Here is an 18,858-nt window from a genome sequence, read left to right as displayed (position 1 = left end):
TATATTTAATATTTTCATACTACTGAGATTTTATCGAAATTGTATTTTTTATTTTTACAAAATTATTTGTTTTTACATTATCTGAAATAAAAAATAGAACTCAAATTTAAACAAGTGATAGATTAATTATCTACAGAAATGAAAACATTGAATTTGATATCTATAATTTCGAATTGTTTTAAAATTGATAGATGGAAAATTCGTAAAATTATTTTTAGATAACTTTTATAGTTCTTGGAGATTCTTCTGTCTATTTATTATTTAACATTGCATATCATCTTCATTATACTCCACTTTATTATTTTCTATTACAGATCATTAAAATTATTTCTAGCATATTAAATCTTTTCCTATCTTTATTATATACTTTGTGACATAGTATTTATAATGATTATTGTAAAATTGTAAAATATTGAAATTGTAAAATTTTATTAATTCCAGAAACTGTATTTTAAGATAATATATAAATTTCAGAGCATGTATAAATTTATAAATGTATAAATTTCTAAGCAATAGAAATATTTACACATTTTATGTGTTTCAAAGCTATTTAATGCATCAGACAAATTAATTCTTTTTCTATTTCGAAAAATACAAAGAAATTAATAATCCTAATTTTTAATCTGCATTAAATGAACTTTACTATTTGAATATCATTGTGATTAATAAAAAAAAAGTATACTTATTTATATTTTACTTACCAATTTCTCAATTGATATTAGACATCACACATTATATTTTAAAATAACATTCTACTTTTGAAAAAGATTTACGAATTTTTTTCACGAATTTTATCATTCTGCAAAAATATTTGATTTGATTTAATTTCTATTACTCCGATTGCCATGGAGTGCGCACCACGTGCAACTACCGTTAACGAACTGAAACATAAACACATAGATTAACCATCGTCAATAGTCATGGTAACGGAATATATATATTGATCGACGCATATCATTTGTACGACATCGTACATATATACCATTCAGTCGTTTCTGTAACTTCGTTGAGGAAAGACGATGGCGGACGACATTATTGCAATTCAGAAGAAGTTTGGCAGTCTCAATGAATACAGCATACAAGTGAATAGATGGCTCTCGAAAACGATAGGATTATGGCCACTTCCATCCTCCACATCGAAATTCGAAAAGATAATGACAAGGATTCTAATTCTCCTCTGTTGGATCATCGCGCTATTCGTTACAATACTAAGTTTGTTACATTTCATTCTCGTGAAAGAAGATATCATAACAAAACTAAAAATGATTGGCCCTATAAGTTATTGTATTGGCGGTGGACTTAATTATGCAGTATTATTGTTTCTTAATGATGATATACGTTATTGTATAGATCACATAGAAACCGATTGGAATGCGATTACAAGAACGCAAGATCGACAAGTAATGCTTAAAAATGCAAAAATTGGTCGCATAATTTCCGGTTGCATCGCAGGTTTCATGCAAGTTGACAGTATTTGTTTCTGCACTATATTGGGTGTTTTCAAACAAACAATCAAAGTTGGCAACGAAAGCATAAAAATATATATCTTACCTTATCCAACTTATAAAATTCCAGTTGATACTAATCCAGGGCATAGTATCGTACTTGGTCTTCAATTTCTAACAACATGCATTATGAGTACTACCGTTGTTATCGCTTTCAGTCTTGCTACAGTATTTGCATACCATGCTATTGGCCAGTTAACGATAATGGTTACTTGGATCGAAGAATTTGTAAATCGGCCACAAGAAGAAAATAAAAATATGCGCATTGATGAAATAAGTGTAATCATCGAACATCATTTGAGAATTTTAAGGTAATATTTTTTAATTAATTTTTTTTTGTTTCTACTGTTTAAGTTCTTTTATTTATCTATTTATCTCTTTATCCTCTTTGAAAGAATTTTTTCTAATTATGTATTAACTGTGAAGTTTTCTAGGACGTATTGAACATCTATTGAGTCCAATATGCTTCATGGAAATGTTCAAGAATATTTTGAGTATATGCATGATTAGCTATTGCATTCTTGCGGTATGCTATTTCTTAAATTTAAATATATTTATTGAGAACTTTGTTTTTATGGTCATTAGTTTTTGCATTTCTGTAAAATATTAAAAATATTTTTTCTAACTGATCACATGCTGATTCATTTGTAATACAACACATCATTCACAAATTTTTGTATTATCTGTAACAAAAATATTAAGATATTTTTAAAATATTGATTCAAAATAAATTTGTGTCCACTTTATTTATCAAATTCATCACTTTTGATCATTCAATTTAATATAGAATATAGTCCATCCATTCTATTCTTATAACTTTAAGAAATATTATTATCAGTGAACTAGAAATTAATGAAATGCTTTAACTAGATAATTGAAATTAATGAAATGAATTCCAAGATAATTGAAATTAATGAAATGAATTCCAAGATAATTGAAATTAATGAAATGAATCCTATTCTATATAATTGTTGTAATTTCTTATAAATGTCACAAATTCAAGCAATAATAGAATCGTAAGAAATAATACGAACAGCATTGAAAATATTCATTTTTTCATAGGAATGGTCTGGACGTGATATTAGAGCCCTCAGTGCATATGCTTTTTGTGTAACGTGTATAACATTAAATACATTTTTAATATGTTATATTGGTGAAATACTTTCTGAAAAGTGTAAGAAAATTAGTAATACGATTTATATGACGAACTGGTATCGATTATCTGAAAAAGATATTCTTAATCTGATTATGATAATGATACGATCTGGAGTGGAATACAAAATGACTGCTGGAAAGATAGTTAATATGTCAGTGATTACATTTGGTAATGTACGTTTATTTTTTAATTTTTTTAAGAAGTATATTGTTAGCATTCGAAAATATTTATACAAATATATTTTAAATTTCAGATAATAAAAACTATTTTTACGTATTTAAATATATTATTCCAAATGACAATGTTGTAAAGTGCACATGTATTGAGTATATAAAAAAATATGTATCTAATATTTAATAATAAACTTTGCATATTAGTAATTTCATTTGAATGAATATGAAATATGAAATATTTGTTTCATATATAATGATCAAGTATATGTTGCTTATTCGAAAAGTTATAATTTATAATCTTATAATATTATTATAGTATAGCACATTCCAATATACTTGCACAAAGAAAACTTAAAAAATTTTTTTATATTTATGTAATATACTTACACCGATTTAATTATAAAGAATGTTTAAAATATTATTATTGCAGATCAATCATCTTTAAGAAATGGTTTAAATATTATTATACATAATATTATCTATATTTCAAAAAAATAATCTTAGAAAAAATATTAAAAAATAAATCATCTTCATCTACTAATTTCTAGAATGACATTTTCAAATGTAGGATGTCCAAATCACATACAGATACTGAAAATAATTCAGAAATATACAATTTATTTTCCATTGCGCGCACATTGGACACACATTGTCCAATTCATATTATCAGCTATCAAAAATTTGAAATAAACATATATCATAAATTTAAAATTCCATCAATTATGTCGATTTTATATATTGCGATTCTTTTATATTATTATGATGTCTCTTTGTACAAAATAGAAAAAAATGATTAATAACGAAATCATGACATCTTAAAATTTCTTTATCTATTATGAGTATATAATTATGAATTTTTCGATCCATTTTGTCTTTTGAAATCATGCAATTGATGCAATATTTAATCGCATTTGTGATGTACTTCGTAACTGTCAAATGTTTGATCACTGTGTTTGCATGCCTGTGAACAGATTAAAATTCATGTGACAAAATTATAATAATTTTTCGACAGTATGAAAAGAGATAAGAACATGGAGATACGTGAACAACTAGGTAATATTGTGAAACATCATTTACATAATATAAAAATAATATAAAAATAAAGAACAAATGCAACTTATATAGATTTGTATGAAAATATTATTTATAGATAATGATTTTTAGCTTTATATATTAAATAGATCTTCTAATCGAAATAGATTTCGTTCAATTTGCAGATTATATATATATATATATATACATGTATATAAATTTGTATAATATATATATATAAATTTAATATACATTAAATATATATTTTCTGGGATATTATGAATTTATGATAATAAAATTATATCAAGATACATTATTAAATGATTATGATTGAATAACAGCATTATATTTGTTATATGTTGTTTTCAATTTTTTAGAAATAAGAATATTAGAAACATTAACGTAATGTATCTCATATTTTTTATATTCAATATTTTCATATTATATTACATTGATAAAATTTTTCCGGAAGAGATATTTTATGTTCTTATAAAATTATTCGTTTTATTATTTGTAATGAAAACTAAAATTCACATTCAATCATTTTCTAGAGTGGACAATCATTAATTTGTCAGTTTATATAATTATATAATAGTATTATATAATTTTTCCATAATTTTTTTAATAATAATTGATATTATACAATATTATCTACAAGAAATTGATATTAATATTTTATATTAATATTTATAATTTTAAATTCTTCAAAATTGACAACTGGAAAATTCTTAGAATTATTTTTGTCTTTTGTGACATAAATGGAAGTTTCATCTATGGAAGATTTCCTTTATCATATCAATTGCAAAACTCATATTTCACTTTATTATTTTCTGTTACAGATATTACAATCATCTGAGACATATTTGAACCTATCTGTATCCTTACATATTTCGTGATGCAACCAGAAAAATTTTACCAAAATGATTATCATTTGAAAATTTTATTTATTTCAAAAATTATATTCTAAGATCATATATAAATTTCAGAATAAGCAATAGAAATTCTAACACATTATGTATTTAAAAATTATTTAATGCATCAAATATAAAAATTAGAGTTGATCTTTTTTTTACGAAAATTATTCTGAGAAGATTAGTAGTTTTAGATTCATAATTTTCTATATACTATACTATACTATACTGTATGATTTAAACATTATTGTAATTAATAAAAAGAAAATTCACTTATTTATCTTCCATTTTTGTTTGACATTTGCTAATATATATATTTCAAAATCACACTTCCATTATAAAAAGTCTTACAAATTTTATCATTCCACTAAGATATCTAATTTAATTTCTACCAATCAATCGACTACACATTGTGCGACACGTGCAACTATCGTCAATGAACTGAATCGTAAATATACAGATTAACTGCCTGCGCTAATAGTTATGGCAACGGAATACACGTATCGATCGACGTATATCATCCATACGACAGTGTATACACCATCCAGTCGTTTCTGTAACTTCGTCGGGGAAAGACAGAATGGCGGATGATATTGCTACAATTCAGAAGAAGTTTGGCAGTCTGAACGAATATAGCATACAAATGAATAGATGGCTTTCGAAAACGATAGGAGTATGGCCACTTTCATCTTCTAGCTCCAAATTTGAAAAGATAATGACAAAGATTCTAATTTTCCTGTGTTGTATCATCGCGCTATTCGTCATTATACCAAGCTTGTTACATTTTACTCTTGTGAAAGAGGATATTATTTCGAAATTAAAAACACTCGGTCCTATAGGCTATTGCTTTGGCGGAGGACTCAATTATGCCATTCTATTACTTCGTAAAAATGATATACGTTATTGTATAGAACACATGAAAGCGGATTGGAAGGCAATTACGAGGACAGACGATCGGCAAGTAATGCTTAAAAATGCAAAAATTGGTCGCATCATTTCCTGTTGTTTCGCGGCTTTCATGCAAACTAGTACTATTGTTTTTTGTGCCGTATTTGGAGCTTTTAAACGGACAATTAAAATCAGCAACGAAAGCATGGAAATATACGTCTTACCCTTTCCAACTTATAAAATTCCGGTTGATGTTAATCCAGGACATGACATCGTCCTTGGTTTTCAATTTCTGGCAGGATACATTGCAACAGGTACCGTTATTATCGCTTTCAGCTTTGCTACAGTGTTTGCATGCCATGCTGTTGGTCAGCTAACTATAATGATTACGTGGATCGAAGAATTTGTAAATAGGCCTCAAGAAGAAAATAAAAATGTACGCGTTGATGAAATAAGTGTAATCATTGAACATCATTTGAGAATTTTAAGGTAACATTTTTTGTATAGTTTCTTTCTATTTTTACTGTTTCTTTCTTTTTATCTATCTATCTATTTCTATCTCTCTTTAGAAATATTCTCTAATTACATATTAACTGAAGTTTCCTAGAACGTACTGAACATCTATTGAGTCCAATATGCTTCATGGAAATGTTCAAGAATATTTTGACTATATGCATGCTTAGCTATTGCATTCTTGCGGTATGCTATTTCTTAAATTTAAATATATTTATTGAGAACTTCGTTTTTAAGATCATTAGTTTTGTGCATTTTTGTATTGAAAATATTTTTTCCAATTGATCACATGATGATTCATTCGTAATACAATACATCATCCACAAATTGTTGTATTATCTGTAACAAAAATATTAAGATATTTTTAAAATATTGATTCAAGATATAAATTTATATTTATTAAATTCATCACTTTCAATAGAATTATTCAATTTAATATAGAATATGATTCATATTTCTATTTTATTCTCATCCTATCATATATTTCTATTCCTATAATTTTAAGAAATATTATTATCAATGAATTAGAAATTAGTAGTAGTAGTAACTAAATAAGATTCCAAGATAATTGAAATTAATGAAATGAATCCTATTCTATATAATTGTTGTAATTTTTATAAATGTCACAAATTCAAATAATAATAAAATTGTGAGAAATAATATGAATAGCATAAAATTTCATATTCATTTTTTCGTAGGAATGGTCTGGACGTGATATAAGAGCCCTTAGTGCATATGCTTCTGCTGCAATGAATATAAGTTTAGGAACATTTTTAATATGCTATGTTGGTGAAATATTAACTGAAAAGTGTAAGGAAATTGGTAATATCGTCTACATGACAAATTGGTACCGATTGCCTAAAAAAGATATTCTTAATCTAATAATGATTATTACACGATGTAGCATAGAGTACAAAATGACTGGTGGAAAGATAATTGATATGTCGGTGATTACATTTGGTAATGTACGTCTTTTAATTTTTAAAATAATACATTATTGATTTTCGAAAATTTTCATAATAATAAATTTAAAATTTCAGATAGTAAAAACTATTTTTGCATATTTAAATATATTACGCCAAATGACAATATTGTAAAGTGCACATATATTGAACATATAAAAAAATATGTATCGAATATACATTGAAAAATAAAGTTTGCATATTAATTATATTTCATTATTTAATTATATTTATATGATCTTGAAATTAATGATAAGAAATATTTTTTTCATCCATAATGATCAAATATATGTTATATCTCTTTTTTCCAAAATGTTGTAATTTGCAGTTTTATAATAATATTATATATAAATATAGCATATTTTTCATATATACTTCATATATACAAAAAATTTTTTTTTATTTATTTAGTAGTGTAATTTATTTACACTGATTTAATTAAAATGGACAAAATAGACAAAATAATATTCAAGACAATATGTAAAAACTTGATTATCTTTTTTTTTTTAAAATCCAGACAATTAATATCATGATCAAAATTATAACTAGCTTAGATAAAATACTAAATAAAAAATAAATCAATTCATTCACTAATTTTTAAAATGACATTATTTGGCACACAGCACGTATCAAATCATGTTACAAATACCAAAATTAATTACTTCATAAATATACAATTTAATTTCCATTGCACACACATTATCTAATTCATGTTTATTATCAACAATTTGAAATGAATACTCACGTAAGTGTAAAGTTATATCAACTGACTAGACGAATCGATCGGCGCACATCCTTTGACTAAGTATGCGCAAGCGTTCAGTAAATACAGTGCATTTGAATCCTCGATTCAGTTGCGTGCGCGATTTTGTTGTGGTCACACCATGTCAGACAATCTTGTAGAAATTGAAAAGAAATTTGGTAGTCTTAATGAATACAGCATACAATTCAATCGATGGATTTTAAAACCAATAGGTGCATGGCCAACTTCCCTTTATACTACTAGGATCGAAAAAATAATATCGAAAATTTTAATCATTCTTTGTTGGAGTTTTTCATTATTTACATTAATTCCTGGCGTACTTCATTTTCTCCTAGAAAAAGAAGATACTTATTTGAAATTAAAAACAATAGGTCCTTTAAGTCATTGGTTTATCGGAGGATTCAATTACGCCGTGCTTTTGCTACGTAAAAATGATATATTACATTGCATAGAACATATACGTGTTGATTGGAACATTATCACGAAAAAGCAAGATCAACAAATAATGTTAAAGTATGCGAAAATTGGTCGTTACATTGCAGCTTTTTGTACAGCTTTCTTGCAAGGTGGCGTTTTATGTACTTGCCTTGCATTAGGAGCATTTAAAACGACTATCAAAAACGGCAATGAGACGATAGAAATATATAGTTTACTTTGTCCAGCCTATAAATTACCAGTTCAAACAAATCCAACCCACGATATTATATTAAGTACGCAATTATTGTCGGCATTCATTACTAGTTCGAGCGCTGCTGGTGCTTTTAGTCTTGCTGCTGTGTTTGCAAGCCATGCTCTTGGCCAACTGAATATAATGGTGGCATGGATCAACGAGTTTGTTAATCGATCAATGGAGTTGAATAATGATGTCTATGTTAATAAAATAAGTATAATCGTCGAACATCATTTAAGAATTTTAAGGTAAGAATTGTTTTTATCTTGATTCTTATCTTGATATTTTTTTAAAGAATTTCTCTAATTATTCATTAACTACAGTTTTATAACACATATTGAACACCTGATGAATCCAATATGCTTTATGGAAATGTTCAAATGTATGGTGGGAATGTGCATGCCTAGCTATTATATCCTTGCGGTACGCTAAATATATCAAAATGCGTGTGTATGGCAATTTTATATCTATTAATATTATAATCCATAGATTTATAATTGTTTTTTGGTACTCTCAAAATAATTTATCGAATTTCACATTAAAAAATATTTTATCATAGATATTCTATATATCTATATCATTATTAATAATCTATATTATTAATAATATAAATGTTTATGTTTATACATTATTTGTCTAATTTACATAATAACATATATAAAATATAATTTTATACTTTTTCACAAATTAACATAAATTAAAAAAATTATTAAATTTATCTAAATCATAATTAATTAAATATATTTATTTTAGGAATGGTCTGAACATAATGTTCAGAACTTGACTGTATATGTTATGATAATTATATCTATGACTTGCAATATTTTTTTAATATGTTATATTGGTGAAATTCTAACAGAACAGGTAAATTACATATTATAATACATAATTAATTACATTTTTACACTCGATTTTACCACTCGAATTCTTACCATTCTCTAGTGTAAAAAGATCGGAGAAATAATTTATATGACAAATTGGTATGAATTATCTAACAAAGATATCTTTAATTTAATGATGATTATTTCACGATCTAGTATCAGTGTAAATATGAGTGCCGGAAAGTTGATTAACATGTCGGTGCTTACATTCGGTAATGTAAGTTTCTATAATTTCTTTATTAAAAAATATAATTTCTATTCGTAAAAAAATTTATGAAATAATTTGCAATTTCAGACAGTGAAATCAGTTTTCGTATATTTAAATATGCTACGTCAAATGACAATGATATAAACTATATATATATTCAACTTATATTTAGATTATTAAATTTGAAATTTGAAATTTTCAACAAATATTTTAGTTATTTCTGAATTGCAATTTTCTTCTTATAATTTGTAAATTAAATATTTTTTTATGAAATAGCAAATAAAATATCTTACAAGTATCTATATATATTTATTATTGAAAATAAATATTTGTAAAAATTTCATTGAACTTTCATTTGCACTTATTGTTAATAAATTTATACATACATATTCTTGTGATCGAATCAACTGGTGGTTAAGAGGAGACTTCAACTGCACTAGCAGTATACACATACTGAATTACTTGAGGCTAAATAAAATGATTAAATGAATAACATTTACAGTTTATAATCTTATAATATAATTTACAATACATTACTACATATTTTTGCATTCAAATAAATCTTTAATAAATTTTTTCTATTTTCTATTTATATAATATACTTACACAATTTAAGTCTCCTCCTACTACCTCCTATATTTTATGCATTTTCCTCGACAAAACAGAAGATTTCGATTCGAAGATCAAAATGATCCATTTAGAGTTTCCAATTAAATATTATGTTTTTGTCTCGCATGAATAGCATAATGCATTAAGGACATTTCAGCTGATTTATTCCGTGCTTCTTTGCAATAGTGTCTGGAAAATAAAAAAATGATGAAGAATATGAAAACTCATCAATCAATTTTCAGTTTCATATATTCCAACAAATCCTTTTGTGACTGCAAAGCTTCTTTGTATAAAAAAGATCGATAATGTAATCATGAAATCCAATGAATTTTCCCGATTTATCCTTGATCTATACAATTTGTGATACATTCCGTTTCTGTAAGTGCTTGGTTTGCACGTTTATGCACGCTTGTAGATAATTTCAAATTCTTGTAATAAAGTTATGAAGATTACTTGATAAACTGAAAGGAATTAAAAAAGGATATAATAAGTGGAGATGCATAAATAACATTAATATTATAAAATATTATTTACATATATTAGAGCAAAAAGTATGTATTATAAGTGTAAATTTGTATAGTAATATCATATTGCGTTTATGGATAACAATTTTATATCTCAAGTTTCTAAATGAGATATTTTATTAAATTTGTAGAATGTATGAATTGAATGTTTTCATTATCTATACTGAAATAATAATCGAGATCATGTGATAACAGCAAAATTGCATTTGTTATATTTCGATTTCTTAAAAATTCTTCCTGAGCTAATTTTAAACAACATTTTTCTTTTCGTTACAACTTTCTTAATGAATTATTAAAAAAAAGTAGTTTTTTTTTATATCAAAATTACCAAAAATATTAACAATCACAATCTTCAATATACGATATTCTACTATTTAAATACCATTGATTAATAAAAATATATATATATATTATTTTCTTATTATCTACTCACTATCTTTTCGATTGATATTAAGTATTACATATTTTTTAAAATCACATTTCACTTGTAAAAATTTTTACAAGTCATTTTTATAAATTTTCTTACTTTGCTAAGATATCTAATTTAATCTCTATCACTATATCAAATACACATTATATTACCTTCAACGAAATGAAAAATAAACACATAGATTACCGTTGCCGATAATTATGGAAGTACAAGCTATGGAGTATATTTATTGATCGATGTACATCACCCATATAACACCGTGTGTATACCATTCAGTCGTTTCTCTGACTTCGTTGAGGAAACACGATGGCAGACGATATTGTCGCGATTCAAAAAAAGTTTGGTAGTTTAAACGAATATAGTATACAATTAAATAGGTGGTTTTCAAAAACGATAGGAGTATGGCCTCTTCCATACTCTTCCTCAAAATTCGAGAAGATAATAACGAAGATTCTAATTTTCCTCAATTGGATTATCATGCTATTCATCATAATAGCAAGTTTATTACATTTCATTCTCGTGAAAGAAGATATAGTCACGAAATTAAAGACACTTGGCCCAATAAGCTATTGCTTCGGTGGAGGGCTCAATTATGCAGTATTACTACTTCGTAAAAACGATATACGTTATTGTATAGATCACATAGAAGCCGATTGGAAGATGATCACGAGGATGGGGGATCGGCAAGTGATGTTTAAAAGCGCGAAAATTGGTCGCATCATTTCCGGTTGCATCGCAGGTTTCATGCAAATTGGTACTCTTTGTTTTTGCACCATTCTAGGAGTTTTTAAACGAACAATCAAAATCGGCAACGATAGTATGGAAATATATGTCTTACCATTTCCAACTTATAAAATTCCAGTTGATACTAATCCAGGGCATGCCATCATTCTTGGTTTGCAATATCTGACGTCATACATAATGAATGCTACTGTTGTTATCGCTTTCAGCCTTGCTACAGTATTTGCATGTCATGCTATTGGTCAGTTAACTATAATGGTTACGTGGATTCAAGAATTTGTAAATCAGCCACAAAAAGAAAATAAAAATATACGCATTGATGAAATAAGTGTAATCATCGAACATCATTTAAGAATTCTAAGGTAACATTTTTTGTATAATTTTTTTCTGTTTCTACTTCTTTCTCTTTTTATCTATTTATCTACCTTTCTTTAGAGATTTTCTCTAATTACATATTAACTAAAGTTTCCTAGAACGTACTGAACATCTATTGAGCCCAATATGCTTCATGGAAATGTTCAAGAATATTTTGAGTATATGCATGTTTAGCTATTGCATTCTTGCGGTATGCTATTTTCCAAATTTAATTATATTTGTTAAGATTTTCGTTTTCAAAATCTATAATTAATTTTGTGTATTTTTTTGTTGAAAATAATTTGGTTTGTCGCACGTTGATATATTACACAGATCCGCAAATTTCATCACTGTAAACAGAAATATTAAAACATAAATTTTTAAGACACTGATTTACGACATAAATATATTAAATTCTTTACTTTTAATAGAATCATTTAATTTGACATAGAATAAGATTCATTTCTATTAATTTTTTAATTTTAGAAATTTTTCAAGTATTAAGTTTAATCTATTTTTGGAAATGTAAAACATTTTACCTAATTATTCCAAGATAATTGAAACTAATTAAATGAATCCTATTCTATATGTAATTTTTTTATGAATTTCATAAATTCAAGTAATAAGAAAATCATTAAATTAATGTAAACAACATAAATAGTTAATCTAATTAAAAATATTCATTTTTTCTTAGGAATGGTCTGAACATGATATTAGGGTCCTTGGTATATATGCTTTTGCAGTAATATGTATAACTTTAAACACATTTTTAATATGTTATATCGGTGAAATATTATCTGAAAGATGTAAAGAAATTCGTAACATGGTTTACATGACAAATTGGTATCGATTACCTGACAAAGATATTCTTAATTTGATAATGATTATTACACGATCTAGCATGGAATACAAAATGACTGCCGGAAAAATAATTGATATATCGGTAATCACATTTGGTAATGTACGTCTGATTTTTTCAATTCTTTATAAAATATATCATTAATTGATATACATTATCAAAAATACAAATATATTTACAATTTCAGATTATAAAAACTGTTTTTGTGTACTTAAATATATTACGCCAAATGACAATATTGTAAATTTTTATATATAAACATTTTTTATGTATTAAGCACATAAAAAATATGTATCAAATATTCAAAAAAAATATTTAAAAATAAATTTTGCATATTATTAATTATATTTGAATAAATTTGAAAGTATAAAAAATGTTTGTTTCATTCATAATAATTAGTTGCATCTCTCTCTTTCAAAAGATTCTAATTTGCAATCTTATAATATTATTATAATACATTTCCATATATACGCTATAAAGAAAACATAAAAATTTTTTTCTATTTGTATAATACTTACACAATTTAAAATGAATGTAATTTTGTGATACAGTCAAATCTATTTAAAAAAAATCAATTCTAAATCAGAAAAATTAAGATTAATTTTTTTATTGTGACATATTCAATATTTATAAAATTTAATACAGTATATTGCATTAAAAGAATAATTATTACAATATTAAAAGAAAGAATATAAATTTTTTACTTTAATTAATTAACTCTTTGGTATTATCTGACATGCATCATATTTTCGAATCTTCAAATATTTAAGATATTCTTTTTATAAATTTTACTTTCTAAGAAAAAATTCACTTTAATAATCATTGGTCCATATAATTATTATTATTAGAAAGCATGTACAAAAAAATTTTAAAATAAATTTATAAAAAAATTATTCAGTATTATTCTTAAGAAAAGTATTGTAATTAAAACACATAAATATCACAATATAAAACGTATCTAAAAATTTATTTCTTTAATATTTTCATTGTATATACAATATCTTTCCATTTTAATATAAGCACTTATCGAATCGAATCAACTGATGGTCAAGAGAGAGTTTAATCGCACTCGCAACAATTCACACGAATCGATTTATCGAAAGTATTGAAATCGATTTATTGAAAATATTCATAATCGTATATCGATAATATCTATCATTTGTGCATTTTAACATTTCCTCTCAATTATCTGTACAATTTTTTTGTAAATTATCATTATGTTCGTACTTACAAACTTGCCATCCATTTATAGTAGAGATTGGATGTCCAAATAAGTTGTTAATTATTGATACTAATAGATTTTTCTCTCATTAAGAAGAAAATTCATTTTGTGATCCTCATGTTAATAATTTCTTTCTAATGAATTTCTTACTAGTATGTTGCATTTCTCTTCTCGACAAAACAGAAGATTTCGACCTTAAAATCAAAATGATCAATTCGTTCAGTTTCTCCTCGAAATACATTTTCATTTCGCGTAAATTATCAAAAAGTACATTAAGGATAAAAATATAATTGAACTCGACTAGTCTCATACTTCTTTGCAACAATGTCTGGAATATAAAAAAAAATGATTAAGAATGCGAGAATTAATCGATTTTTGAAAATTTTCTGCGTCAATTTTATATATTCCGATGAATTTTTCTATATCATTGTGATGAACTCTTTATATAGAGGTAGAAATGATCGATAATGAGATTGAACTTTTTCTACGCATCATTATGTTTTTTGAAATCATGTATTTGATGCTTAGTTGGATTTGTGATATTCCATTATTCAAGTGCTTATAATTTGATTATCATTTTTTATTATACTCAATTGTGAAGAGTTTGGAATTCTTATAACGATGTTTGGTCGATAACCTAAAAGAACGAAGAAACGCATAAATAACAATTAAACAACATTGTGAAACATCATATTAAGATAAAATATATGTAAATTTAAATGATAATATTATACTATACTTATGGAAAATTTTCAACTTTATATTTCAAAAAAAAAGTTTTTAAATGAAATAAATTTCGTTGAATTTGTGATATATATTATGTTTCGTTCTCAACTTTTTTATGAAAAAATGAAAACAAAATGAAATTATAGATATTAATTTATTATATATAATTTGTTTATATTGTTCAATATTTATATTCATACTATGGTGAAATTTTATCGAAACAGATATCGTATTTTTATATAAATTATTTCTTATTATTTGAAAAAAAAGAATTTATTTAATAATTCATAATAGAATTCATTTTTAATTATCTATTTTAATTATCTATCATAATGCGAATTATTGGTTTGTTAACTTACATGATGAATTGACATCGTTTATCAAAAAAAAAAAACATTTGATATTGATATTTTCAATTTCGAATTCAACAAAATTGAAGAACTGGAAAATTCAAATAAAAAAGTGAGTGAGTTCATTTATTATATCAAATTATATTTATAATAATTCATATTTCATTTAATTGTTTTTTGTTGTCACAGATGTTAAAATCTAACTAAAATCTTAACTAAATAATTTATTTAACTAAATAAAGATTTTGTGATACTACAAAAATTTTATCATAATTTAAAATGATTACTATTTCGAAATTTTTACTATTTTTTTTAAATATTGAAATTATTATTTCAATATTTATTTCATAAATTAAATTTTAGAATTATGAATAAACTTCATAATTCTATTATGCAACTAAACAATAGAATTTTAGAACTCTGTGTTTCAAGTTTAACATATTTAAGGCAGACAAAAAAATTAAAATTTGATTTCTTTCTTATATTGAAAATCATTATTAAAAAAGTTAATCATACTACACTACACTTTGTTATTTGAATATCATTATAATTATTAAAAAGAATAAAATATTTATTTTATTCTCTATTATTTTTCATTTATTAATTTTTCGATTAATATTACAAATAACACACATCATATTTCAAAATAACATTTCACTTATAGGGCCCTTTTTATGAACTTTATTGTTTGGTTACAATATATATATATGTATTTTAATCTCTATCATTCCATCAAGTACGTACTATACAACTATCTTCAACGAAATAAAACGTAAATGCATGGATTAAGTATTGGCACATAACTATTGTCAACGGAGTGTATCGATCGGCGCACATCATCTGTATAATATTGTGCGTATATCATTCAGTCGTTTCTGCAACTTCATCGAGGAAACACGATGGCAGATGACGTTGTCGCGGTTCAAAAGAAATTTGGTAGTCTGAACGAATATAGCATACAATTGAACAGATGGCTCTCGAAAATGATAGGTGTATGGCCACTTCCGTCCTTCACCTCAAAATTCGAAAAGATAATGACAAAAATTCTAATTTTCTTCTATTGGATCATCTTATTATTTATTATATTAGCAAGTTCATTACATTTTATTTTCGTGAAAGAGGATATTGTTTCGAAACTAAAAACACTTGGCCCTATAAGCTACTGCTTTGGGGGAGGATTTAATTACGCCGTGTTGTTGCTCCGTAAAAACGATATACGATATTGTATAGAACATATAGAAACTGATTGGAAAATAATTACGAGGATGGAAGATCAGCAAGTGATGCTTAAAAGCGCGAAAATTGGTCGCATCATTTCCGGTTGCATCGCAGGTTTTATGCACATTGGTACTTTTTGTTTCTGCATCGTTTTGGGAGTTTTGAAACGGACAATCAAAATTGGCAATGATAGTATGGAAATATATGTCTTACCATTTCCAACTTATAAAATTCCGGTTGATACTAATCCAGGGCATGGTATCATTCTTAGTTTGCAATATCTGACATCATATACAAGTAGTGCTACTGTTGTTATCGCTTTCAGTCTTGCTACAGTATTTGCATATCACGCTATTGGTCAGTTAACTATAATGATTACGTGGATTCAAGAATTTGTAAATCAGCCACAAAAAGAAAATAAGAATATACGCATTGATGAAATAAGTGTAATCATCGAACATCATTTAAGAATTCTAAGGTAACATTTTTTGTATAGTTTTTTTCTATTTCTATTTCTTTCTCTTTTTATCTATTTATCTATCTTTCTTTAGAGATTTTCTCTAATTACATATTAACTAAAGTTTCCTAGAACGTACTGAACATCTATTGAGCCCAATATGCTTCATGGAAATGTTCAAGAATATTTTGAGTATATGCATGTTTAGCTATTGCATTCTTGCGGTATGCTATTTTCCAAATTTAATTATATTTGTTAAGATTTTCATTTTCAAAATCTATAATTAATTTTGTGTATTTTTTTGTTGAAAATAATTTGGTTTGTCGCACGTTGATATACTACACAGATCCGCAAATTTCATCACTGTAAACAGAAATATTAAAACATAAATTTTTAAGACACTGATTTACGACATAAATATATTAAATTCTTTACTTTTAATAGAATCATTTAATTTGACATAGAATAAGATTCATTTCTATTAATTTTTTAATTTTAGAAATTTTTCAAGTATTAAGTTTAATCTATTTTTGGAAATATAAAATATTTTAATTAATTATTTCAAGATAATTGAAATTAATTAAATGAATCCTATTCTACGTATCATAATTTTTTATGAGTCTCATAAATTCAAGTAATAAGAAAATCATTAGATTAATAACAAATAATCAATCTAATTAAAAATATTCATTTTTTCTCAGGAATGGTCTGAACGTGATATTAGGGTCCTCGGTATATATATTTTTGCAGTAATGAATGTGATTTTAAGCACATTTTTAATATGTTATATCGGTGAAATATTAACTGAAAGATGTAAAGAAATTGGTAACATTGTCTACATGACAAATTGGTATCATTTACCTGATAAAGATATTTTTAATCTGATTATGATTATTATACGATCTGGCGTAGAATATAAAATGACTGCTGGAAAGATAATTGATATATCGGTAATCACATTTGGTAATGTACGTCTGATTTTTTCAAATTTTTATGAAATATATCATTAGTTGAAATACATTATCGAAAATATTCAAATATATTTACAATTTCAGATTGTAAAAACTGTTTTTGTATACCTAAATATATTACGCCAAATGACAATATTGTAAAGTGCACATGTATTGAGCATAAGGAAAATATGTATCAAATATACATTTAATAATAAACTTTGCATATTACTAATTATATTCGTGAATCATTTTAAAAGAAATATGAAATAAGAAATTTTTTTTTCATCCATAATAATCTATATGTTACATATAGATATATATATATATATATATTGCATTTTTCCATTTCAAAAAGTTATAATTTGCAGTTTTATAATATTGTTATAAATAGTACACATTTTCTATCAGCATATTCTAAACAATTGCATAAAGAAAATATTAAAAAATTTTTCTATTTATATAATTTACTTACACCGATTTAATTGAAATGAACACTTAAAATCACAGTAATACTTAATATAACTTATATTATTTGTCATATATTATTTTGATCTTTTTTTTTTTTTCTTTAAATCTTAAATACTTATTAATACTTATTAGAATTGTTTAAAAAAAATAAGTTTAAAAAAAATATTAAATAAAAAATAAATCTTCTTCGTTCACATTTCTAGAATGACATTATCTGACATAGCGTATCACATTTCCAAATCGTGTTATAAATTTCGAAAATACTATATGAATTCGATTATGTGT

General features: G+C 24.9%; 4 protein-coding genes and 2 long non-coding RNA genes across 7 annotated transcripts; 4 read left to right on the top strand and 2 right to left on the bottom strand.

Annotated features, from left to right (window-relative positions):
• Positions 1-727: 727 nt before the first annotated feature.
• On the top strand, positions 728-3,052 carry LOC122720557 (odorant receptor 82a-like). The gene is made up of 4 exons (XM_043947340.1): positions 728-1,816; positions 1,932-2,031; positions 2,568-2,834; positions 2,915-3,052. The coding sequence occupies exons 1-4, from the start codon at positions 1,020-1,022 to the stop codon at positions 2,969-2,971; spliced, it is 1,221 nt and encodes a 406-aa protein (XP_043803275.1). The 5' UTR covers positions 728-1,019; the 3' UTR covers positions 2,972-3,052.
• Positions 3,053-4,625: 1,573 nt separating this feature from the next.
• LOC122720549 (odorant receptor 82a-like) lies at positions 4,626-7,327 on the top strand. Its single transcript, XM_043947331.1, has 4 exons — positions 4,626-6,154; positions 6,265-6,364; positions 6,877-7,143; positions 7,219-7,327. Exons 1-4 carry the CDS (start codon positions 5,358-5,360, stop codon positions 7,273-7,275), a joined length of 1,221 nt encoding a protein of 406 aa, XP_043803266.1. The 5' UTR covers positions 4,626-5,357; the 3' UTR covers positions 7,276-7,327.
• A 601-nt stretch (positions 7,328-7,928) lies between these two features.
• Positions 7,929-13,182, top strand: LOC122720550 (odorant receptor 22c-like). Of its 2 annotated transcripts, XM_043947332.1 has the most exons (4): positions 7,929-8,821; positions 8,897-8,996; positions 9,327-9,437; positions 9,516-9,719. In XM_043947332.1, exons 1-4 carry the CDS (start codon positions 8,025-8,027, stop codon positions 9,717-9,719), a joined length of 1,212 nt encoding a protein of 403 aa, XP_043803267.1. In that variant the 5' UTR covers positions 7,929-8,024. The 2 variants fall into 2 exon arrangements, with proteins under 2 accessions (XP_043803267.1, XP_043803268.1); XM_043947333.1 differs by lacking the exons at positions 8,897-8,996; positions 9,327-9,437; positions 9,516-9,719 and adding exons at positions 12,176-12,328; positions 13,015-13,182.
• LOC122720570 lies at positions 8,105-12,191 on the bottom strand. The gene is made up of 4 exons (XR_006347782.1): positions 12,064-12,191; positions 10,269-10,732; positions 10,049-10,130; positions 8,105-8,234 (listed from the first exon to the last, which is right to left on the bottom strand). It is a non-coding gene; the product is annotated as an uncharacterized LOC122720570 (long non-coding RNA).
• LOC122720567 lies at positions 12,335-17,015 on the bottom strand. Its single transcript, XR_006347779.1, has 3 exons — positions 16,909-17,015; positions 14,411-15,038; positions 12,335-12,670 (listed from the first exon to the last, which is right to left on the bottom strand). It is a non-coding gene; the product is annotated as an uncharacterized LOC122720567 (long non-coding RNA).
• LOC122720559 (odorant receptor 4-like) lies at positions 16,304-18,264 on the top strand. Its single transcript, XM_043947343.1, has 4 exons — positions 16,304-17,173; positions 17,277-17,376; positions 17,854-18,120; positions 18,208-18,264. Exons 1-4 carry the CDS (start codon positions 16,377-16,379, stop codon positions 18,262-18,264), a joined length of 1,221 nt encoding a protein of 406 aa, XP_043803278.1. The 5' UTR covers positions 16,304-16,376.
• The last annotated feature ends 594 nt before the right edge of the window (positions 18,265-18,858 follow it).

The sequence above is a fragment of the Apis laboriosa genome, unplaced genomic scaffold (genome assembly GCF_014066325.1).
Source record: "Apis laboriosa isolate Shangri-la unplaced genomic scaffold, ASM1406632v1 scaffold12_cov154, whole genome shotgun sequence".
NCBI classification, from domain to species: Eukaryota; Metazoa; Arthropoda; class Insecta; order Hymenoptera; family Apidae; genus Apis; species Apis laboriosa.
This window is presented reverse-complemented; position numbering and strand designations above follow the sequence as displayed.